The following is a 24,797-nucleotide window of genomic DNA, read 5'->3' on the forward strand; positions in this document are numbered from 1 at the left end:
ACCCTGGTCCTTTTCCCAGTATCTCATATATGGACATCCTTTTGTTAGGGAAGTTGTCTGCAAAGATTGATATAGATTAGGGTTTTTTTGTTTGTTTGTTTCCTAATTGACAAATCCCTATTACTCCCATTAAAGTTAACTTTCTGTTTCTAGAAAGTTGAGAAACATGCTGAACTTGAAAGCACTGATACCATGGGATAGTGGGCCAGTTAGAATTAGTTTTGATCTCTAAGTAAGTTAGAAATGTTTCTTTACTGAATAGCTTGCCAACTGAATGTATTCTGTGCCTCCTGATTGTAAAGAAAGAGAAACTCAGGGGAAATGGATGGCATAAAAAATTGCTATTATGAGCACACTTTCCCCACTAGAGTGCTGGTTTGTTTCAGTCCAGCCCTGGCTGCTTGAGAATCACTACATCTAAGACAATTAATTGGCTTCTATGAAATTATGCTTAATTAAGGTCCCCCCATGTACGCTGCTGGATCTAAACTGTGTGCTTGGGCCCATGGTTTGTGTAGTGCAGTTGATTCTGAATTCTGTGGTACATTGAAATTTCAGGGACAGTGCCAAATAAATCCAAAAAAGGAGGGTGTTTTTGAATGGAATTATAGCTGAAAATTAACAATACAATCAATAGTGTTCCTTGTGTTATTTCTCTGGGACCTGATTCTGATCTTAGTTACCCTGGTGGTAAATCAACTGGCACCAATGAAACTAAACACAGAGATAAGAACTATGTTTGATGGTAAGTATTTGCAGGGCCAAACTCTAAGCTTTCATTTGAAAACAATATTAAAGCTGAGATTTTTGAAGCTGCCTGAGGGACATGGATACCTAAATCCCATTATAAGTAACAGGAATGGATGTCAAGTCAGCTGTTAAAATCCCATCCATTATGGTTTAAAAGAAAGCTTTCAAAATTTTACCCAGCTATATTGTTAATTCAGAACCTTATGAGCAGCTAGCAATTTGCCTACAAAACCCCCTTACTTTTGATTAGCTCTTTTCACCCTCTTTCCATTTTTTTCTCTCTCATACCTGAATTAATACTTCAGCTGTAGTGGTCATTGGAAAACCTACTAAAAACAAAATTGAAATAATTGGGTCTGACACAAACAGATATCTAGACTCCCTATCCATCCTTCTAGCTATCTTTCATTGTTAAATATCTTTAATGATTTTTAAACAATTATACAATTGACACATGAGAACAAAACTATGGACAAGCGAGTACGCTCAACAGAAAGCCCTGACCCTCCACACCATTTTCTTCCCAATAGCACCTCCATTTTGATCTCAAGTTTAGAAATGTCAGACATTGTCATTTCAATGCATTAATATACTCCAGTGTCCTGGGTAAAAACACAGGGAATTGAGGATTAGTAAGAATATAGTAAAAAATACAGTTATGTTTATTGCTGCATGGTGATAGTTTTTTCTATGAAAGTCAACAACTTAGATCATCAGTGTCTTTCATAAAGTGCCTATGGCTGAGGAAGCAAAGAGTAATACACTCAGATATGGTGAGAGTAAGGATTTGTGTAACATTTGTAAAGACAATAAGTGCAGGGTTATTTCACTCAGTGATAAAACGTTGCATTTATTTAGCTTTTCTTTCATCCAAAAAGCTTCCCAAGCACCTCACAAAGTGGTTTGCAAACTACATACTGCATGCAGGATAACTTTACCAGCTACTGAAATGTCTCCACCTCTCTGGTGGAATATGGCAGATGTGTGACAGCACACATCATGCTGTATCTGAATTAAACTAGATGGGGAATTTTCGACAGGCTGCTCTTACACAGGAATATAACCAGAACACTCATTATCTTACATATGATGTATTTGGTAAGTAATGATCATAAGTGACTGGTACCCAAGTTTAACATGACATCTGAAAAGCAGAACCTTGAACAAAAGCATCCCCTTACTGTTCTGATGGAATATTGGCTCAATACTGACTCAAAAGGAAGAGTATCAAGTCCTGCTGGATGCATACAATTACCTAACCTCATGGTCATGTCCATAATGCTCCACCACCAGACAAGTGCATCATCTCCCCAAGGCACACAGTAACCTGGCACTCAGATTGGACACCTTTTAAAAAATCCTCTGGGTGTTTTAATTCCCTTTATGTGCCAATTACATGCCTGTCTTCTTGTTTCATAATACTGTCTTATCTCTGAGAATTCCAACGAGTGTCCAGCAAACTGCTCTGCCCCTGCTTTTATTCCATTTGTTTAACAGCTCTAGGTTTCAGTATTACCAGGAGCAAGTTATTATTTGTTTCTCTGTCTGTAATAATCCGATAGGCACATCCAACACTGAAGACTGCAGTGGAATGCAATATTGTCTTTTTCTATACTTCAGAGCCCACGTACTACACTTGACAGCAGCTCATAAAGTAGATCCTGGATAATGAGTAAGCAATGAATAGGTTATATCACTCTGGCTTTCTTGTGGAGGATGTGTCTCAGCTGTCTCTGGCAATCCCCTTTCTGCGGAGCTCGGTGATATGGATTTGAATCCTAGAACAGGTAGATAATACTGGGCTTAGCTCCAAAAGAGACAGCACATTTTATACACGTAAAACACAGGTTTGGAATGTTGAACTGATTATTGATCTAAGTGTCACTGGTATTTTAACAAATTATATTCTAATTTATACAGAACAGTGATACATTTGTGTTAATGCTGGGTTATATTTGCTCACAAGAGGGAGTATATTTCATAAAACACAATGCATACAGTAGCTTTTTGCCCAGAAGATTAATACACATCCTCTTATTGGGATAGGAACACAGTTTTATTTTTATAAGGTTGTATAATTTTATCACTCACTAATGTTAATGCAAAGCAAAACCTTAACTCTACAATTAAGTCCCCCTATTAGGTGGCACTAAAGCTCGTATTTTGCCCCCAGCAGAAGATGTCTTTTTGTGTCAAGCACTTTTGTGGGGACTGTTTTATTCAACATCAATTGGTATTCCACCCACTGTGCACATGTATGTCTTTATAATGTGTAAGTGACACACAGCTGGGAAAGCTATTGCACTAACACATGATGTGTGCTGCGATTGTATAACAGATCGTGGGTACATTGTTAATTTTTTTTTTTTGAAATCAGCACCCAAATTTAGAGATGATAAAATGTGCAAGGCCGTCAGCCTTAGGCATGGAGTCCCTTGTTCAGCCAGACAACAGGGATAGCAGCAGTGCAAATTTCCCTACACTACCCTGTCAATGAACTTCCATGCCGACCTTGCAGGGAAAGGGTAATTGAGTCTTCCATGCTTACTCAGACCTTGGCCTCTCTGCTCAGACTGACAACAAAGGTATCAATTAGACCAACTGTAGGGAAGATTTTCATTATCTGAACAGGTTTCAGAGAGGTAGCCATGTTAGTCTGTATCAGCAAAAAAAAACCCCAAGGAGTTCTTGTGGCACCTTAGAGACTAACAAATTTATTTGGGCAAAAGTTTTCATGGGCTAAAACCCACTTCATCGGATGCATGCAGTGGAAAATACAGTAGGAAGGTATATATACACACAGAGAACATGAAAAAACGGGTGTTGCCATACCAACTGTAACAAGACCAATCAATTAAGGTGTGAGTCTCGTTAGAGTTGGTATGGCAATACCCATTTTTTCTGTTCTATGTGTGTATATATACCTTCCTACTGTATTTTCCACTGCATGCATCCGATGAAGTGGGTTTTAGCCCACGAAAGCTTATGCCCAAATAAATTTGTTAGTCACTAAGGTGCCACAAGTACTCCTCATTTTTATTATCTGAACACTTACCCACTGGGAACTGAACTGAGACCAACAACTCATTTCATACAGGTCACCTTTCAGTTGGAAAAAACTCTGGGTCACTTTGGGCCAAGGATGAATTGAGAGTGCTGACCTAGAGGTGAAAGGTTCTCTATATCCCATTATCCACCTCTTTCCCTGTATATTATGTGTGTTTCTTTAAATTTTGGTATTACCATCATTAGTTTCATAATAACCAAGCTTTTCCCAGCTTAAAGCTCTACAGCAGCCTGTTGACTTTGGAAGCCTTTAGGGGACGTTTGCGGAAATGGTATTTCCGGTATTTAGCAGGCAGCCGACTGCTGAAGTGATAATTCAGTCCATCAGAGCAGGAGAGCACCAAGGAGTACCAATAACCACCATTCTAACAAAAATGATATTATCTTTATTTATTTTTTACCTTCTTTCTATTTCAGTTCTTCAGCTTTAAATACACAGATATCTATCACTTGAGTTAAGCAAGACTTTGCATCATTATTAAGGCTTACATCAACTTGGTAAGCCTCAAGTTATTAGAAGGCAACATAACCACAAACACTAAAGTTGTTTTGATTCCCTCAAACAGAAGGCAACTTTGCCACCTATATGGTGTTAGAATTAATCAGCTATATCACACTAACTGTAAATAAAAAAGACTAAAGAAACAACTGAATACTCACTTAATTTCACAGACTTTGCCACAACTATTGCTGCCAATATTGCTAAGACACCAAACAGTGGGATCCAGTACAGATTGTAATCTGAAGATGCTTTGGAAAACAAAACTCAGGTAAATGACACAATAGGAAACTCAGAAGCTATTCAAGAGTGCACATCCGTGTTCCACCTCAGGAAACAAACACTACTTTTTTGAAGAAAATTACAAGGGGAATTTAGGAAGGTAGGATGTATTTGCTAGAGTTGGTAGGGAAAAGAAATTTCTGTCCTGTGAGAAATTCTGATAGTTTGATGTTTGTTTTCATCCTCAATTGGGATGAAAATCAAAATATCAGAAATTCTAGGGGAACAAAAGTTCAGAAAAAAATAAATAGATTCCATGATGTTGAAACAAAATGTTTTGAAATTTTGGATCAAAACAAGAATATTTTGTTTTGAAACATTGAAAATGTTGACATTGCAAAATGTCAATTTAAAACATTTGATTTAGATTTTTCCCTTCAAAAAATTGGAAAATTTTACTGAAATTGACATTTTCCTGCAAACACATTTTCATTAGGACAAAAATCTCATATTTGATCAAGAAAACTTTTTAGCTAAAATTTTTCATTCAGATTTAGTAATTACCCAGTTAAATATTATCATTGCTACTCTTTACAAAAAGTAGGATCACTAATGATAAACACTGAGGACCTTAATTTCACAAGGGCCTGCTGGAGAAAGCATTGGAGTAGGATTCAGGAGACCCGGCTTCTATTCATTTACAAATAATAGCAACTTAAACAACTAAAAGATGTTGCTAGTTAGAGGCAGAGTATTGTCCTAAAACTTGAATTGTGTTTAGCTGTGAATCCCATGGACTGTCAATGGAATCTTGGCTCCTAAATGCCTATATCCCTTTTGAAATTGAAAGTTAGGCTCCTCAATCAGTTATTTGTTGCAAGGCAGAGCACCATAATGTGGAAATATCTATAAATATGTGGGCCTTGGTCTTGTTACTCCATCTCTGTGAGCTCTCCCAACAAGCGTCAACTTCAGCACACACAGAGTAAACAATAAAAATAAAGGGCTTATTTCACTGTGTGCAAATGAATGCTAATACGTTTCCTAACACAAACATGGATGAACATCTTGAATAGCCAGTGCTACTAAACAACCTGAAAATGTACAGTACACATTTACCTTTACCAGACTGGGTCAGGGTGAGGTTTTTCACAACCGGCATTTTCAGTGTAGAGTGATTCACTTGGCAGGAAAACTGGGAAAATTCATTCCAGTCATCTTTGGAAACAACAAGGTTACTTCTATAGGAATAAGACCCATTGATATTGTGGAACAGAGAGTCATTCCTTGGTGAGTTAGTGAACAACTGGCTGTCCTTACTCCAGGAGAGCTGGATGTCTTGAGGATAGAAGTCCCAAGCACTGCAAGTTAATGTGGTCTCCTTGTCAATGGGTGAAGAAGAGGCCAAAGAAACCTCAACCACTGGAAGAGCTGAAAGAGAGGGAAGGCGGCTAGTCACTGCTCGCTGTAACTCTTTACCTGTACAATGCCCCATAGGTGTTACCAGTCACTGTGAATTGGGACATTGCAGGATATCCCAGGGTTGGGATCCATAAATCAGGGGATCAACCATTCAACTGGGGTCCAGTGGCGTGGCTCAAGGGTCAGAGCGCTGCCACCTCTTCCTCCTGAACTGCTCTGCCATACCAGCGAGAGCAGTGCAGTCCCAGGGGGTGGGGGGAGGGGGGAAATAGGTCATGTGCACAGAACTGGTGTCTGTGGTCATGGGGAGCACCAGGGAATGAGGTGTTACCTGTTAAACAGGAGCTGAGGGAGCCTTTGATTCACCCCCACAAGGACTATGATAAATGGAAAGCCAGCCCAGTAACCATACTGGCTCAGATTGTCACTACAGAGCTTAGTCATCACAAAGCAGCCCACACTCCACAGCAGTGAACGTCACACAAGCATTTCAACCTGTCCTTTCACCCACATATCAGAGCACTGCAGCGTTTAGGATATGTGGAACACCGAGAAGTCCTGGCTCACCCGACACTGTGAGGGAGATGTGAGACTGGCTTAGCATTCTCACAGGAGGAGGGATTGTCTTGTCCAAGGTGCAGCTGTAAACACCAGAATCTTTGACAGAGACTCTCTCCATAACAACACAGCCCTCTTTTGTTGACTTATTATATTTTAGGCTTATACGGTCTGTGCAATTTCTGCTCCAAATGGTGAAATTTCCAAGCTGTATGTAACACAGCTTAGCAGAGATGCCTTGTCTTCTCAGAGTTATAGAAAACCCTTCCGTTTCTTCAATGTTCTGTGCACAGACGGCTCTCACTGTTTCACCCTGCAATGCTAAGACCATCTTTGGACTAAGTACAATGGATGTGGTTTGGATCATTGACCCTAAATGGGAAAAGAAAATGGAACAGGTAAGTTACATGTATATTTAAGAATAAGACAGCTCCTTCACATTCTGTAAATAGAGATGAGTGGGGAGGGAGGTTAGGCCACAAGTGGGCTCCATTACAGGAATGGAGGTCTTCATTTAGGATTATGCCTGTGGATCTGGGGAAAATGTTAACCCTTTGTTATACTAAGAGTGTTCATAAATAGTTTTGCATCTTAAGTTGGATTTATTAGAGTCATTTTTGGCAAATCTACCTCACCTTTGTGAGGCAAATGATTGTTCTTTTATAAGTGGATAGAAGCCCCTTACATGCCTAGGCTTAAATCTGCTCTTGAATACTGTAAGTGGCTGTGGATTATTTCTATACCTCTATACTATAAGATCAGGTAGCAGACATCTGAGGTTAGGGACATACCTTTCAGCTGTCCCTTAGTTTTGTTTTAGGCACACAAAAACCAAATTCTGATCTCAGTTCTTTTGGAATGAATCCAGAGTAACTCCACTGGCTTCAGAGGAGTTACTCTGTATCTACAGTCAGGTAACTACCAGCAAAACTCGGCCCAAATTTCATACTCTACATCTTCATTTTATTGCTGTAAAGTATGAAAAGTGAGAATATCTGAAACAGAAGCTATATTAAAGAAGTTATTCTTCCTTCACTTGGAACTTCTTGCATTTATAATTTTTTCAAGTCTCTTATTTTGAGTTTTTATCCCTTATTTGAGCTTCAGTAGATGGAGTGGAAAAGGGTGAAGGAAAATCAGAACAGTTTGGTTTCAGCATTAATCAGTGAAGAAACTGAGTAATAGCAGCTTTCAATGATTCACCTCTTCAAAGAAGCAGAGTCAACAATAAGAGCACTGACATTTCTGAAGGGTTCACATCATGACCAATTCCACACAAGAAAATAATGGAATCCTTAGTGCTTTAAAATAAACCAGTTGGAAAGAGGCAGGGGTGTTTTCAAAATATTGAGGTGGTGACAGAGTTCTATTTAGATGGCCAATTTCATTCTCAATCAAACTCCACTGAAGTCAGTGGGGATAAATCCTTGGATCTATTCGGCCCTTCATTTTTATAATAAATATAGGAGAAGATATGCCCCTACCTCACCCCAACCACCATCCCGGGGAGAACATACACAGCTCTGGGAACACGGATATTGAACAGAACTACAAATCTGTGTGCCTACCTGAGTGCCAAAGATGAAATATGAATATTAAAAGCACCAGTAATTTAATCACTCTTCTGGGCAGCTGAAGTTCCCTGGGCAGCATCTGCAAAACACTGTTGAGTTAACCAGCGCCTGCCTGCAAGGTGCTAGTCTTTATCATAATTAAAAGCATCTCTTTGGATCTCAGACATGTTAGGATTTCAGAGGCCACAGTGTAAGTTCCAAGGAAATTTCAAAGTTAAGTCGGTGCTCCTGTAATATAAAGAATAACAAGTGTAGAGGATTTTGGTGGAGCTGAGCAATTTACATGCTGATCTTTGCACAGCCAAGCCAGCAGGAGGCCATCATTATTAAGAACCTAGAAAGGAATGATTAACATAGAAATGAATATTAGGACAACTAGTCAAACACCAATCTCCACCTGCTAATATTCAGATATTGACGTGGCAAGAGGTTCTGTCATCATGCATCACTGAGGCACACAAAGACCTAGGATGACACTCCCCACAGAAAGAGTTAAAAATGCCACGTGGCAACTGAATCCAGACAGATGTTAAGCGGACTGTGTGTATCTCTGATGGGCAAGTACCCCACTTCCGGGGTCCCTTTGGGTTGCAGACCAGCTACACAAAAGCCAGGCCACTCGTCAAGGCCATGTGATCCTTGGTGAGGAGTGCTGATTAGGAAGCTTCCTAGATAGAGGGCCCAGGGTTTAAGGGAAGGACAGAGAACAGCATGTTTAAGCACTGAGATCACAGAGACAGGCAGCCCATGACAGCTGCTGTGTACTACCAAGGCAGTCATCTTCAGATGGGTTCAATGAAGAGACTTGCATATACTTTATACAAAAACAAATTACACTAAGAAAATACCTGACTCTGCATCATCGATTTCAAGTCTGACATACAAAGCCCTGAAATTTGCTGCCACTTAGCAAAGGAGAAGGAATATGATAGGCAGTCTCTGAGCAGCCATATAGCCTAGTGTATAGGAATTGAGTAATAGCTCTTTATATAATTTGTGAGCACTCTAGTGGCCCTCTCTGCCCTCTATGCTTCAGAAGCCACCAGAGCCCTGCCAGAGCAGCAGTGTGTGTATGTAGTTAGGCCTTGCCTGTTGCATATGTTTAATAAACATGGTTAATTGGACCCCACCGCAGGTTTGTATAATTTTTGGTGGTGCCCAGAACGGGTCCAAGTCCTGCCCCCCCCCCAGCCTGCGTTGTAAACCAATATATATTTTTTAAAATAATGTAAAAATGTGAGGGCTCTGGGGTGGGGCTGGTGATGAGGGGTTTGGGGTATGGGAGGGGCTCAGGCAGAGGGTTGGGGTGGGGATGAGGGGTTCACGGTGCAGGAGTGGGCTCAGGGCTGGGGGTAGAGGGTTGGACTGTGGGGGGTGTGCAGGCTCTGGGGTGGGGCCAGGGATGAGAAGTTTGGGGTGCAGACAGGCTGCCCCGCGGCTGGGGCAAGAAAGGAGGACTTCCCCAGCCCTCTCCCCACCAGCAGCAGCGAGCTCTGGGGGAGGGACCCTCTCTGCCCCCCAGCAGCACACTCACCTCGCACCACTGTCACTGCATATGCTCCTAGGGTCCCTCTCAGGTCCAGGAAGACACCTCGCCTCCCATGTGGTGGGTGAGGCAGGGGGCTGCCATCATGTGTGTGCTTCCTCCCCATGTGCTGCCCCTCACTGGGGGGTGAGGGATGGACCTGCCCCTTGCCAAGTGTGGAGCAGGACTGGTGACTGCTGGTGGGAGGGCACTGTGCTGGTGGAGGTTCCCGCCGGAAAAAGGAAGGGTCCTTCCATCCGAGGCAGAAGGGCAAAGTCAGGGTCAGCCTTCCCTGGCACTAGTGGTTGGGGGGCTCTAGCACCCTGTGGTGGCAGTTGATGCCAGGAGCAGGCAGAGTGGGGAGCAGGCAGGGATGCTCGGGGGAGGCATACGGGGGCAGCAGGCAGGCCTGGGGGAGAGACCCGCAGCCCCGAACTTTGGTGGAGCTGGGCCCCGGGGCCCTGAATATTGCTGGAGCCTGGACCCAACTACACCCATGTACTCCCTTCTTATTACATTTGTTGTGTATAGAGCAAAAGACAGTCTTTTTCATTTGGTCCATATGACATTGGGCTTATAAGACATATTTTACCCTCCTCTATTCCATGTTTTTTTCCTCTTCTCCCTTGGGGTTCCTCCCATAACATGGTAGCCCTAGATTACACCTGTTTCTTTGGGACAGGCTTGGGTGAGCTTTGAGGGGCTCTCCTTATTTTGCTCTTCATTTATATTTACCCTTATCTGGAAATCTGATTTTGGGGGATTTGGCATTTGTCTCTGGGAGATGTTTTCACAGAGTTTTGAGCATTTTTTTTTTAGTTCCTTCTGCCTGTTACTTTAGGCCAAGACTTTCAAAAAGCCAAAATGGACGCTGCTGGGCTTTTGGAAATCCAGCCACTTCATTAGGCACCTAGGTATAGTCATAGAAGCCTAACCATAGGATCCATTTTGAAATGGTTGGTTCAGTAATAATTTTTCCTAGGTGAGTGTCAGGTTGCAAGGAAGAAATTAAGGAGATATTTAAGTATTCTTCTTCATACAGCTGCACATAGCTCAAAAGAGAGTGCCTCGATTATCCACCCCAAACATCTGTTTTACTTCCTCTCCCTCCACAAGGAGGAAAATAATGTAATTGTGCTTGTCAATCACTAGCTACAATCAAAATTAAATTTAAAAAAAGTCTTGGCTACTTTAAAACACCAATTATAGCCCAGTACAGAGGAGGATTTCATTAAAGTCAGGCCGTGGAAAGAGAATTTGGGTGGTGGGTGTAACTGGTTTGATTTTTGTTGGACATTATGTCTGCCCCAACCCTGATCCTGCTCTCCGAACCTCTCGATCCCAGCCCAGAGCACCCTCCTACATCCCAAACTCCTCATCCCAAGCCCCACCACAGAGTCCACACCCTAACCACAGCCCTCACCCCCTCCCGCAGCCCAACCCCAATTTTGTGAGTCTTCATGGCCTGTCATACAATTTCCATTCCCTGATGTGGTCATCAGGCCAAAATTTGTTCCCACCCCTGATCTAAGCAGTATTTCTCAATGACCGGGCTGTTGACTGGCGCTGCTCCCTGAGATCTCCCTGACACAGTTTAGGAAGGCAGCAAGCCAGTCCCTGGTATCAAAAAGGTTGAGGAACACCAGTCTAGGGTAGCCTTAAACTTATTTATCTTCATGCAAATGAAAATTTTAAAAAATGAAAAGATTGATTGTATATGACTAACCGGACCAATCACAATTAGCAATGAAGAAACCAATAACTGGGGAGGGGTATGTGTGAAAACACATAAAACATGTACAGCAGAGCCAATGGGCAATTCTTTTTTTCAGTTTTGTTTTAAGTAAAAAAGGTTTGAACAAAATGCAAACTATTTGTGAAAAATTCAATAATTGAAAGATTTTTTTCAATAAAAAAATTCTCATTCAGCCATTTATGTATAAGATAATATATTGAGGGCTCTTTATGGTAATACATTGGGCGGAATTCACAAAGGTATTTAGGCATCAGCCACCTAAATACCTTAGTGAATCCCACCATTTTCTCTATTTGAATCCACATCTAGAGCACTGAGGAAGTTTGGGGTGAAAATGACAGATGATTACCTTTTACTGAAAGTCCCAGCTCCCAAGGACGAGGGACTCTCTGTTTTCATTTAAATTTTTTTAAAAATTTTTAAAAGAAGTCCGTTTCTTGCCCTTGTGATTGTGAAGAAAGCCTTGGAAATGTGACCCAATTACGATGTCAAAAACAGGAAGGCAAGTAACATATGGTGAGTGAGAAATTCTTCTGAAAAGTGGCTTGTACAATACTATTAACCGTATTTATAACAGCAGTGCCTAAAGGTCAGCCACGAGTATAGACTATTGTGCTAGGCACTACACAAACAGAGCAGTAGATAGTCCCTGCCCTGAACAGCTTACACTCTGAATAGACAGGACAAGCACAGGTGGAGGAAGGGGTTATAACGACACAAGCAGAGCAAACAATATGATGGCATACATTATACGCAGGGCCCTACATTACAATTTTCAGCTGTGCTTGACAATAGATGTCAGACACAGCTTCCCTCAATACCTCTACTGGTGGGGGGCAGCTGGCCTAATGGTTTGGACAAGCTCAACTGAACTTACCGCTTGTTTTAACTAAGGCCCTGGTGTTGCAGTGAGCTTGCTGAGGTGAACTCCTGCACACCTGTGGAGCCCAGATGAAATGTGTCAGCTCTGTGCAGAGACAGGAGCCTTCCTGTGTAAAACCAATGGCAGGATCTGGGCCTGTGTGACACCCATTCTGCATTATTTTTCTTTAAAATGATCTTTATGAAAGTAAGCACAAGTTCGTATGTTTGAGTAGCAAGTATTTCCAAAAGGTGCTCAACAAACTGATATAATACATTAAAATGACATGAGATAATGGAAGATTTTGTTAATAGCTCTAATAAGGAGCAGAGTGTGCATGCTTCTGCATATTGCAGATATTGTTCATCTCTCTTATTGAAAGGAGTCATGTATCTAAATGATAGGTGTAAGATTTATTATAATACTGGTAAGTTTTTCTGTGGACAACATAATTAATGATCTATGAGACCATGCTGTTAGAAAGCTTCCATTGAGAGGCTGTGGAGCTGTGTTCACACAAACTTGCACTGGTTTAGTTAGACAGGTACACACTTCTGTTTGGTTTGGTTTCAGAATGGCTTATTATAATGGAGCAGCAACTCTGCTGCGGTTAAGGTTGAGACGTACTATCTGACAGACAACCTTTTTATTTCAGTTTAGCTTAAGCCTGTTTCTAACTGACATAATCGAAACAAACTAAAGATGGGTTTAACTAAAATAAGTGTGTCTGTACAGCCTATTGTACCAGTTTAACTAAACCAGTTTGAAATCACTTCTTAAGTTAAACTGATGCAACTCTGTGTGTAGACAATCCCCCAAACCACTTTGGTTGGCTGGTGCAATAGAGAATAAAAAGGTACTAATGTTCAATAAAGAAGGTAACTACATTGATAAGTGATGAAATATATATAATTGACCAAATCAAAAGCTTTTCAGGTCTCATATTATTAAATACACCCAGAAGGCTTCCATTTGCAGATCTTATTTAATTATGTAATATCAGATTATATTACCCTGAATTTTCTCTAAGAGGAAACAGATACATGAGTAATTTGACCCACATAAATAGTCCCTTTGACTTTAACAGGACTCTTCATCAGAGTAATGTCACTCACCTCCACTGAGTGCTTGCAGGATTAGCCCCTAAATTTGATGCATCCATCTTATGCTTGCCAAATTTGTTATGCCCAACTGACATTATGGCAGCAAGGCTATGATGCCAGACTGGAGCCTCTAGATGCTAGCTCTATACAAATAAACAACAATTATAACAATAACAAACTGAAGTGACTCCTGCTTATGCATGCGTGCTCCAGGTGGCCATCTGCACCATTCTACAGAGGAGATGAGTTGTTACAGACCCAGTGAAGAACCTTGGCTCTTTAGCTCAAGCTCTAGCAGCTCATGCTTTTAGCTCTGAAGGTCTACAGCATGTGGCCAAGATGGCAGCTGTCATGGAGACATACCAGGGGGCATTTGAATCTGAGCACGGTGATTAAGGGGAGGGGGAGGGAGAAACAAGACATCTATCAAGTAAACTCTAATTTAGTCACAGGAAGAAAATATTTCCTGTGCTTCTTCCCACATAAATGGAAATGGCTTAATTTTCTGTTGAGACCAGAGGAAAAGAGACTCTGCAAAAGAAAAAATTTCTCAAAGTTAATGGGTGAAATCCTGGTGTTATTAAAGTTAATGGCAAAATTCATGTAACAAACCTATCCCTAATCCTTTGATTAAGCTTCTTCACCAGGGATCCAAGTCTAGTTGACAACCTTGGAAAAGATTTAGTGCAGACTGGACCTTAACTCCACTGGATCACACTAACAACATTGTGTAACATTGATAAAGCGAAGCTCAGTTAAAGTATTGTTCATCACTAGTTGATCAATAAAATACACTGGGACAAGTTCTCTCCCCTGGGCTATGTCCTCTGACAGTGCAAAAGGGATGGAAACTTGATAGATCTTCCCCGATGATGATTCCTCTGTTGTGGAGAGTCCTCAGCTGGTGTAGAGATAGCCTAATCAGCTCCTATACCAATTCCTATTGCCAGCTCTAGGAGAGGGTGCATGGAAAGAGCCTGTCTGAAGCACACAGGGCACCAACAATTCCCAGCTCCCTGACACTTCTCTACTCTCTGCTGCATGGAGCAGTGCTTGGTGCAGCATCAAATTTAGTGTGTGTGTGTGTGTGTGTGTGTGCGCGCGCGCGCGCGTGTGTGTGTGTGTAAGTAAGTAATCTCACGGTAGTAGGAGGTCCTGTTATTTTTATATTATGCATGGATATAGCTTAATCCTTAAATTTAAACAATGACATGTTAAAACTCATATTTCTGTGTGTCAATGGAGGTAAAGTGACATACCCAGTGTTATGGAAGCATGGATAGTTTACTTACTTGGTATGAGGAAAAAACCTTTATTAAACATCTGCATAAACACATTTTACCTGTGTAAAACAAACCTTAGAACTATGAAGACCACATGCTTTTTCCTCCTTTAATATTAGCAGATACTAGACTTATATAGAACATACAGAGAGAAAGTACTTCTGACTAGACTTTTTTTCCCCTGGTACACTTCTGCGGCTCCAAGTGCTTCACAAAAAAATTCAATACTTCACACAATAATTTAAAGACGTCTCATGCACATAACTGTCATATAGGCAACAATAAAGCTAGTCCCCTCAGGAACAAAAATAGAAACCACCATAATCCATCAATGCTGTAACTCTTCAGTTCCCCCCTTTCATTACATGACTGCAGAAAGCATTGGTTTTGCAATGTGGCCAAAAGGTTAACAAAAGCTATAGCTTCAGTTTTTGAGGTTTGTCAGGGTTCCCTCCCCACTTTGAACTCTAGGGTAAAGATGTTGGGACCTGCATGAAAGACCCCGTAAGCTTATCTCTAACAGCTTAGGTTAAAAACTTCCCAAAGGCACAAATTCTTCCTTGTCCGTGGAACAGTATCGCTGCCACCACCAAGTGAGTTAGACAAAGATTTAGGAAAAGGACCACTTGGAGTTCCTGTTTCCCCAAAATATCCCCCCAAGCCCTTTCACCCCCTTTTCTGGGGAGGCTTGACAGTAAACAAGGTGAGCACAGACCAGCCCGTTGGGTTTTTAGGACACTAAAAACCAATCAGGTTCTTAAAAGCAGAACTTTATTATAAAGAAAAAGTAAAAGCAGCACCTCTGTAAAATCAGGATGGAAGGTACTTTTACAGGGTAATTAGATTCAAAAAACAGAGGATTCCCCTCTAGGCAAAACTTTAAAGTTACAAAAAAACCCAGGAATAAACCTCCCTCTTAGCCTAGGGAAAATTCACAAGCTAAAACAAAAGATAATCTAACGCATTTCCTTCCTATTACTTACAATTTAGATGCTTAGTTCAGGTATGGCTTTAGGAGATGTATTTTCCCTGCCCTGGTTCCTCGCTGTCCCAGAGAGAGAGAAAAAAAAAGAGAGCACCTTCCCCCACAGATTTGAAAGTATCTTCTCCCCTTATTGGTCCTCTTGGTCAGGTGCCAACCAGGTTATCTGAGCTTCTTAACCCTTTACAGGTAAAGGAGGGATTTTATGCTACCCTTAGCTGTATGTTTATGACAATGTTGATTTATTTTCTCAATCAAAACAGAAGTGTTCACATCCATAATTCAACTGCAGAAGCATATAGTTCTCAATTTAGCAGGAGGAAGTTAAGCAATTATGAAAGTAAAATGCTTTAAAAAAGGACTTCATCCTAAATTTGATGTTCCTCTTTTCTTTCCTAGCTGAAGCTTTCCTGATTCCAAAACACACAACACTGTTTCTCCAATAGGGTAGAAAATGCATTTCTTTTTAGAAGACTGACAGGATGGCTTTTGCCTTGAAATATGACAAACAGATCTGAGTTCTCTGACCACCTTATATATTCCAATTCCAGTACAGTTTAATTTAGCACTCCTATTTTTCAACTTCCTAATATGTACACTACAAGTTATCCTGGTAACAACTTTTGGGACCTTCTCAGCCACTTATATCAACATAGCCCTTAAAATTAATCTTTACACAACTTGAGTTCATTTTGGATTGTTACTTTGCAGTATTAAGTGCTAAACTACCACCCTTAATCAAGTGATTGTAAATCAAACACACAAACCTTTCTACAAGATCTCAATTTTGATAATTAATGATATATATACTTTGGAATGCAGTTGGTTGGATAAATAATTTAGCATATACTTAGTTAACTGCCAGGAGGATATTTTGTACCTATGCTGAAAAACACTAGACTTGATTACATTGCTTGATCGCTTCTGGGCCCAAGATGAGTGCCCAAGTTGCCTGTGTGCCAAGTTTTTGAGAAAGTAAAATGGGGGAAAATACTATTTTCTGTGCAACAGCATATTGTAACAATGAATATCTTATTGTCTATGAGACTTTATGTAGTAACTTAAGGGTGACCTGCCAGAAAGAACAAAAAGGAGTTTGTATCTTTTTTTCTTCATGATGTCTAGCGGGTTTAAAAAAAATAAGAAAAATATCAGGTGTCTCATCTGATCTTCCTAACATTTGCTAGAGGACTTTTTGTTGGTTTCAGATGAAGACTGAGTTCTCTCTGCCCTTAATTGAAAGCACGTAGGGTACTGAATTTTTAATGATTGAAACATACGTAAATAAGATTCAAATACAAATTGCTAAAGTTCACAGTTTAGGTGGGTGTCAAGTTGTGATGACTGTTACTATTTGGCTTATTAATTGTGCACACAACTCTCATTTATGCTAAACGATCCTATGACTGTTACTCCATCTTCTAGTCTGCACCCACCCTCAACCAACCCACTCATTTGTTTCACTACCCCCAGTTACATCTTGTCTTTGGTTTGTAAGCTCAGGGACTGGCATTTACACCGCTATCCTTAGAATGCTCCAGGAAATCAGGATGGGAAAGATCTGAATTTCTAATGTAAGAAAAACTTGTGGGAGGTAGAGGGGGAAACTTCCCCACAATTTCTTTTTCTTTGCAAATCAATTTTAATACAGATTATCTCCTATTCCTTGAGAACTAGCATGGTCTGATTGATGCATGTCTTGTGCTCCTATTGCGACTGTGACAAACAGAGGTAAACCAAGCAGATAAAAGTTAAGTAAAGAAAAATTCTAAGAAGATGACCCCTCCTGATTGTTGTGAAGGTACAAAGCTGAAAGACACAATGTGGGTGAGGTGATCACTAGTTTGTCTTGCTCAACAGCAGAAGGTTGTTGGGTCTATTATAGGAGTGGATGGGTGAGGTTCTGTGGCCTGCAATGCGCAGGAAGTCAGAATAGATGGTCACAGTGGTCCCATCTGACCTGTGTCTGATAAAAGATATTACTTTGCCCACCTTGTCTCTCTAATAACTTGGGACTAACACAGCTACAACCGCTCTGCATACACAGTACAAAGCTAATATTTTAAAATCTAGTATTGTTAAAGTTGTTTTTGTGTGGCCCTGAATTGCACCATTTATCATCTCACAATACCACAGCAAATGATAATGTGCATTAAGGTCCTGATCCTTTGAAGACTTCAGCACCTGTTTAACTTTGGGCATTGTGAGTAATCCAATTGAAGTTCATGAGACCACTCAGAGAGTTAGTCACAATGTGCAGGATCGAGTCTTACCTTGTGTAACCCTATGAACATTTTTACAGTCCTCTGGGAGCCTTTAGCGGGTTTTTTACAAAATTTATTTTACTATTAGTATCACACTTATGTGTGGGTAGTCCCCATTGTAAGAGATTCTATTACTTCTAAGAATGGGAATACCTGTTCATACTAATACCACCTTACCTCCTGGTAAAGCAAAACTTTAAGGATACCCAAACTGCGTATGAATTTAAAGCTTCAAAATTATCTGCCATATCTTTTTCTTCTCTTGTTTGGTTAAATGAGTTTGACACAGACAACAGGAAATTTCTTTTTAAAAAATTCTCTCTCAAAAACCACATACCCGAAACTTGTGGGAATAAAAGGTTCAGCTTCTCAGCGGCTGTGTAGCAGTGCAGTCCCGTTGAGGTCAGTGGAGCTGTGCTGATTTACACAACCTGAGGCTCTGGCCCAAAGACATTATACAATTTTTTTCATGCCGGTAACTGGGTGTATATTTACACAGCAGCCAGAGATATGTAGACATTCCTGAGCCAGGTCACTTAAAATAGCAGTACAGCCGCATGTGAAGGACTAGCCACCCAAGCATAGACCCCGGGTCTCAGCTGCTGTAGAGACATATGTTGGGTGTTTGTATTAAACTTTAACAGAAAGACTATTCTTTAGTCCTTTTAGCAACCAAATAACTTTTTTCAGTTGGTTATAATGGTCTGGCATAGATATGAAGAAAAATAAAGTTAGTGAATTTGAAAAGTGAACAGGTCACTGCCAGCCTGTCTCCAAATCTATGACACCTAGATGAATATGCTGCCTAGATGAATAATCCTAAAGAGAATGAAGAACTAACTCACTCAATTATGAACCACAGATGGAGTTCATCTAATTGCTCCTGCTGCCTGGCTTTTTCTTTGTTTCCCTTTTCTCTTTAACATTCACTTCTCTTTGTTCCAAAATTAATTGTAAACAGAGCTGGGCGGACCTGGAAGTTAACAAATGTGGATCAACATGCTGTTAAAGTTAGACTTCAGGATTCAGATTTACAATTTACCCTCTTAATAGTTCACATCCAAATTCAGACTCAGCATTAACGTTATCGTCCAAGCACAAACTCAGAGCAAGAAAACGCCTCTATACCATTTCCACCATATTCATTCCCTGTTGATCTCCATCATGAATTTTCAGTCACTAGAGCTTTCTTGTTTAAATTGCACTGGCTTACTAATGAACTTGACACACCAGCCAAGTAAAGTACAGCCTGTTCAAGCCAGGAGTCAATTACCCCATTAGACATATTAGTGACTGCAAACTTACCTTTTTTTTGCAACTGGGTGTTATTTTCAGCTCATCCGTGGTTTAATGACTGAGACCGTGACCTTTTCATCATGCATTTTGAGGTCTCCTGCCTTTAGAACCTTTTGACATCTACAATATAGCAGAACCTGCAATAGAGAGCTGGAATTCCTGACATTGTCCTAAGAATAAGAGCAGTAGGGAGCAGAGCTCCTGCTGATGAGCCCTACGCTGCTAGCGCATGACTGTATTCAATAAGAATGAGACTTGCCTTGTTGCAAAGTTGAATCCTGAATATGTAACTTCCTGATTTAGATATACGGTTGCTTTCATCTTTACAGTGCCAGCGTTTTCAAGGCAACTAAATCATAATAGAAACTCAATATTTTAAAAAGAAAAGGAATACTTGTGGCACCCTAGAGGCTAACAAATTTATTAGAGCATAAGCTTTCGTGAGCTACAGCTCACTTCATCGGATGCATTTGGTGGGGTTTTTTTTCCACCAAATGCATCCAATGAAGTGAGCTGTAGCTCACGAAAGCTTATGCTCTAATAAATTTGTTAGTCTCTAAGGTGCCACAAGTACTCCTTTTCTTTTTGCGAATACAGACTAACACGGCTGCTACTCTGAAACCTGTCAATATTTTAAGATATGATTGTACAAATGGTTTCATTCCAAAGATTTAATTTCAAGCCACGTTGCTCATCTCTTCCATGCAACCAAGATCACAATATTACTCATATACCTCTGAAGAATTTTGAATGAGGACTTCACCCAAATTCAGAAGTGACATGCAAAAGTCTCCTGGCTGGCTGAATATTTATACATTTCATTACTTTGCAAATCCTCCCTGTCCCTGAATGTGGATTTCACGGGTAGATTTGGCCAATTCTGCACTTAGGAAATATGAGCTGAATGTTCAATCCATAGTTAACCCATATCTGAATCTCATGTTTGGCATCTATATGTTTGTTTTGTAAGAGACCAAATTAAGTTTCATAAGTATTTGCCAGACAACTGAATGCTGACTGTGTAAAGTACACACTGGGTGCACAGAATATACTATCTCTTTATTGAATGAGACAGGAATATATCCTTGCTGAACAACGGCAGGGTGGCAAGAAAGTTTAAAAGATAGATTCGAGTCTCACAGTTCCTAGATCTATGCACAGCAAGAGAAAGTACTGTAACTTTAACACAGGAGTGACTAAAAATGAGTTGTGTGATGTCCGCCCACAGAATACTGCTATATAGCATACACCTCTGAGAAACCTGGCCTGAGGAAAATGGCACTGTTTTCCTTTAGACGGGAAACTTCCCTCAAAAGAAATTTTGCCTTTGATTTCAATGGGAGCAGATTCAGGCCCTGTCATCTGAAATAAGCGAGAGCAGGATTTCATCTGTCACATCTAGCAACAACCTTTGTTGCAGTATAAGGGGGAAAATTCTCTAGCGGTGTCCCAAATCTCAGTAGCCCCCTAACTGCTAATGTTTGCACTTGCACATGTAGCCAGCCATCTGTTGAGCAGTTCCACATCCTAAAGGAGTCACTGAGTACCAAATGGCCTTTGCTGCAGCCAGCATCAATATGGGTCAGGGGAACATGGCACAAAGTTAGGAAACCTGGTGCACACATTTCTGATGAAACTGTACCCTCTTGGGGATCCATTAGACCAGTGGTCTAACTTTTCAAACTTTTTTCTGGTGACCCAGTTGAAGAAAATTGTCGATGCCCACCACCCAACGGAGCTGGGAATGTGGGCTTTGGGGTGTGGGAGGGGCTCAGGACTGGGGAAGAGGGTTGGAGTGCAGGAGGGGGTCAGGGCTCTGGGCTGGGGCCAGAGATGAGGGGTTTGGGGTGCAGGAGGGGGCTCGGGGTTGGGGCATAGGCTTACCTGAGGCGGCTCCCGGTCAGCAGTGCAGCAGGGGTGCTGAGGCAGGCTTCCTACCTGTCCTGGCACCACGGACTGCGCTGCACCCTGGAAGCAGCCAGCAGCAGGTCCGGCTCCTAGGCAGAGGCGAGCAAGCGGCTCCACGTGACTCTCACCCACAGGCACCACCCCCTCCAGCTCCCATTGGCAGCGTGTGGAGCCCCACGCCCCCCCCCCCATGTAGGAGTCAGATCTGCTAGTCACTTCCAGGGTGCAGTGCGGTGTCAGAACAGGGACTAGCCTATAGGGACTAGCCTGCCTTAGCCGGACAGCGCCGCTGATGGGGCTTTTAACAGCCTGGTCGGCAGTGCTGACCAGAGCTGCCGTGACCCAGTTCCTTACATTCTGCGACCCAGTACTGGGTTGTGACCTGCAGTTTGAAAAACAATGTGCTAGACCCAACATAGGAAAAGAGAGTGGATCCAATGTGAAACAAGGTTGAAATTGGTAGAAACTTACTGATTCCCACTCATCTAGAGTCACAGAGTTTCAAGCCAGAATGGACCACCAGATCTTCTAGACTGACCTCCTGCACATCACAGGCCTCTAAATTCTGCCCAGTTACCCACTTTTAGCCCAATAACCTGGATTAAACAAAAGTATACAGCCCCCAAGACAGTAAACTATTGTATGCCATAGGCAGAGAAAAGGAGTGACTGAAGTGTGCCAGTGCCCGAGGCCCATTCAATGGCAAGGAATTGATTTGGTGAGATCTACCCAGATGATCCTAGCAAGCCATATGCACCCCATACTGCAGAGGAAGGTAAAAAAAAAGAGCACCCCAAATTTCCTGCCAATCTGACCTGGGGAAAAATTCCTTCCTGATCCTGAAAACACTGATCAGTTCAACTCTGAGCTTGTGAGCAAGACCCACCAGCCAAGCACCCGAGAAAGAGAATTCTTTGTACTGCATCAGAGCACTGGCCCACCAGTGCAGTGTCCCATCTCCAGCTGTTTCCATCTCTGATGCTTCTGAGGAAGGGCAAAAAAAATTAATTCTGAATACACCAGGAGGGAAAAGAATTCCTTCCTGACCCCTACAGGTGACTGTCTGAAGCCCTGAAGCATGAGATTTAGGAACAGAAGACATAGGACCAAAAGGGAATCCCTGGGCCACCAAACCCAACCTCACCTCCATCACAATATCCCACTCATAAATTTATCAAGCTCTATCTTAAAACTAATTAGGCTGTTTGCCACCACAAATCCTACTGGGAGGCTCTGCAAGAATTTTTCAAACCAAATAATACTTCAGGGACACCACTTACCTCAGCTCTTCACTGTGGAAGAGATGGCATAGTTCAGTCCAAGAAGTTTTAGAACTACAATTATAAATATCACTCGGCTTGCCTTTGTTACATACCAAGCAACTTACTTATTAGATCCCCACTTTCTTTTTCATCTCAAGCAAACTCTGCAGCAAGTGAACTGATCATTATGCCTCTTGTGGCAGTAGGTCTTCAATACACAAGGAATCATCTCGCCACCAGACTTTTTCCAAATTCCTGCATGAGGACCAAACAGGAGATAGTTTCAATCAGGTCAAAACTCTTCCATTATATTGGGGTGCTGCTTTTGACTTGGAGCCCTGCAAATCATAAGGCTGTTTTCAGAGGAAAGATGCTGTAGAAAAACAAACTTCAGAGGGGCTGAACATTCACACATCTAAGCCTGTTCTTGCCACTGTTCTTCCAGCAGATAAAAATAAGAATGAGACAAACTACATCTGTGGCATCTTTCTAAGTGAAAGGTTTTTGTTCAGTTTTTTGCACAATAAGAAAATGCCGTTGATTTCAAAGCAAAGCAAATGTCCTTTGTATGGGGAGTGATAGCCTCTTAGCAGAATGCAAACCCATTGCACGCATCCCAACCACAGAACAACAGGTTTCCAGAGAGCTCACTGTCTAAAATAGTTCACCACAAGTAAAGCTTAGAATATTAGGTAACAGGTTAATCATTAATATTTGGAGGATTTTCTTGCCATGCTGTATTAGGAGGAAAACATCACCAGAAAGACATTTAAATTGTTTTATTTAACTGAACCAATAAAGTTAAGTATTTGGGATTTTTTTCTTCAACAGGCACAAATGACAGTTAGGTGATTAACTCCCAGTGAAAATCAGCCCTTTGAAAATCTCCTCTTTAGACTAAGATCCAGGGGGCAGGAGCTGTTATTCACTCTCTATTTGTACAGCACTTAACATAATAGGGACCTGGTCTAGGTGGCCTCCAAGGGACCCAGCAACAAAAATGTTAAAGTAATAACTGCAGGGAATGCCTTGCTAAAGGCAAATGAATCACAACCTTTCCATTGGCAGAACTAGAAAGGCTGAAATTTTTTTTAACAGATAGACTTGACATTTAAGTACTCAAATGTGGTTTGTTCACAGAGCTGCTAGGAAGTAACCTCCCACTTACCAATCCACCGCCTCCCCATGTGCTATTAATCCTTAACTATAAAAGGGGAAGGTTATGTGAGATAAAAGGGTTGCACTGGAGCATTTATCTCAGTTAGTTTGCACACTTAATACAAAGTCCTTGATTTTCTGTGTTTGCGTGTGTTCTAATTAGGGACAGAAGGAGGGTGAATTTGTGGATTCTGACCATGTCAAAAGCCTTCATTACATCCCACAGGTGCATCCTCTACCCCCACGATAGCAAGAAAACTTAAATCAGAAACTATTTGTTTCCACTAAATAGAGCTCTTGCCTGGTGTCTTCTCTTCTACAGCTCACATCAAGCCCACTGCATATTTCTCAGAAGAGCACTTCAGCAAGGGCAAGGGATGGCGCCATCCCACATAACACAGTGTGTGCAAATCACAGTTCAGTTGTGAAGTCCTGTATCTTTAGTACATGATAATATAGAGGGTCAGAAAACTTCAAAGGGGAGACACTGCTCACCACTAGAGCGCTTCTGAAGTTTTCCAGTGGAAGATTATTCTGGCAGAAAAAATATTGTGTCAAAAATCTACACATACCGTGGGACCCTTTTGACTCTGATGAAACTTCATTAAAAAAATTGAAATGAAACATTTTGGTACGTTCAAAACATGCCATTTTGACCTTTTTTGGAATGGAATGTTTCAATTTTTCATCAGTTACAATACCAAACCAATTACAATATCAATTACGAATACCCAGTTAAAATAGCAGTTCCCAGCCATGAGCAAACCAAGTATCACTTACAAACTCTATTACCCATTCCCATTTAGAATATAAATGACAATATCAATCACTATTTTATATTATAGTATTGCATCACTAAAAAATGATTACACCCTAATTTAAAATATAAAATAAAGCTGAAATTCAAACAATTTAAATTTTATTGAAATGAAACATTTCAATCAACCTGCAACAATTCCATTCCTCCCCCCCGGCAATTTTGTTTCTCTGGGAATTTCAAAATTTTGACATTTGGCTCCAATTCAGAACAATTTTCTTGCTACTGTTGAATTTCCCGTGGACTGGATATTCCAAGTTGCAACCAGCTGTACTCATCACAGAGAGCTGGGCTGTGTGTTTGCCATGACACAATAGCATGATGTATTTTGTACTTTCACACTGTTTTTATCCATGGATCTCAAAGTGCTTCACAAACTTGAATCCTGTGAGGTGAGTAAATATGACTACCCAGGGGCTGGCTTTATGTCTGATTTACACAGACTGCCATCATAAACTAAGGTGCAATGGCAGGCAGTAATTAGATGCCA

The 24,797-nt window shown here is 41.2% G+C and overlaps 1 protein-coding gene across 5 annotated transcripts; it reads right to left on the reverse strand.

Moving 5' to 3' along the window:
* Window positions 1–598: 598 nt before the first annotated feature.
* On the reverse strand, window positions 599–22,906 carry LOC119856619 (tyrosine-protein phosphatase non-receptor type substrate 1-like). Of its 5 annotated transcripts, XR_006279894.1 has the most exons (7): window positions 19,175–19,416; window positions 8,086–8,172; window positions 6,527–6,889; window positions 5,657–5,968; window positions 4,477–4,566; window positions 2,006–2,528; window positions 599–1,352 (listed from the first exon to the last, which is right to left on the reverse strand). XR_006279894.1 is itself a non-coding variant. In XM_038404319.2 (6 exons), exons 2-6 carry the CDS (start codon window positions 8,168–8,170, stop codon window positions 2,398–2,400), a joined length of 981 nt encoding a protein of 326 aa, XP_038260247.1. In that variant the 5' UTR covers window positions 19,172–19,539; the 3' UTR covers window positions 599–2,397. The 5 variants fall into 5 exon arrangements, 4 of the variants coding, with proteins under 4 accessions (XP_038260247.1, XP_043366699.1, XP_043366686.1 ...); XM_038404319.2 differs by having other exon boundaries at window positions 599–2,528; window positions 8,086–8,170; window positions 19,172–19,539; XM_043510764.1 differs by lacking the exons at window positions 599–1,352; window positions 19,175–19,416 and adding an exon at window positions 22,351–22,906 and having other exon boundaries at window positions 1,581–2,528; window positions 8,086–8,170.
* Window positions 22,907–24,797: the final 1,891 nt, after the last annotated feature.

Source organism: Dermochelys coriacea, chromosome 1 (assembly GCF_009764565.3).
Source record: "Dermochelys coriacea isolate rDerCor1 chromosome 1, rDerCor1.pri.v4, whole genome shotgun sequence".
Lineage (NCBI taxonomy): Eukaryota > Metazoa > Chordata > Testudines > Dermochelyidae > Dermochelys > Dermochelys coriacea.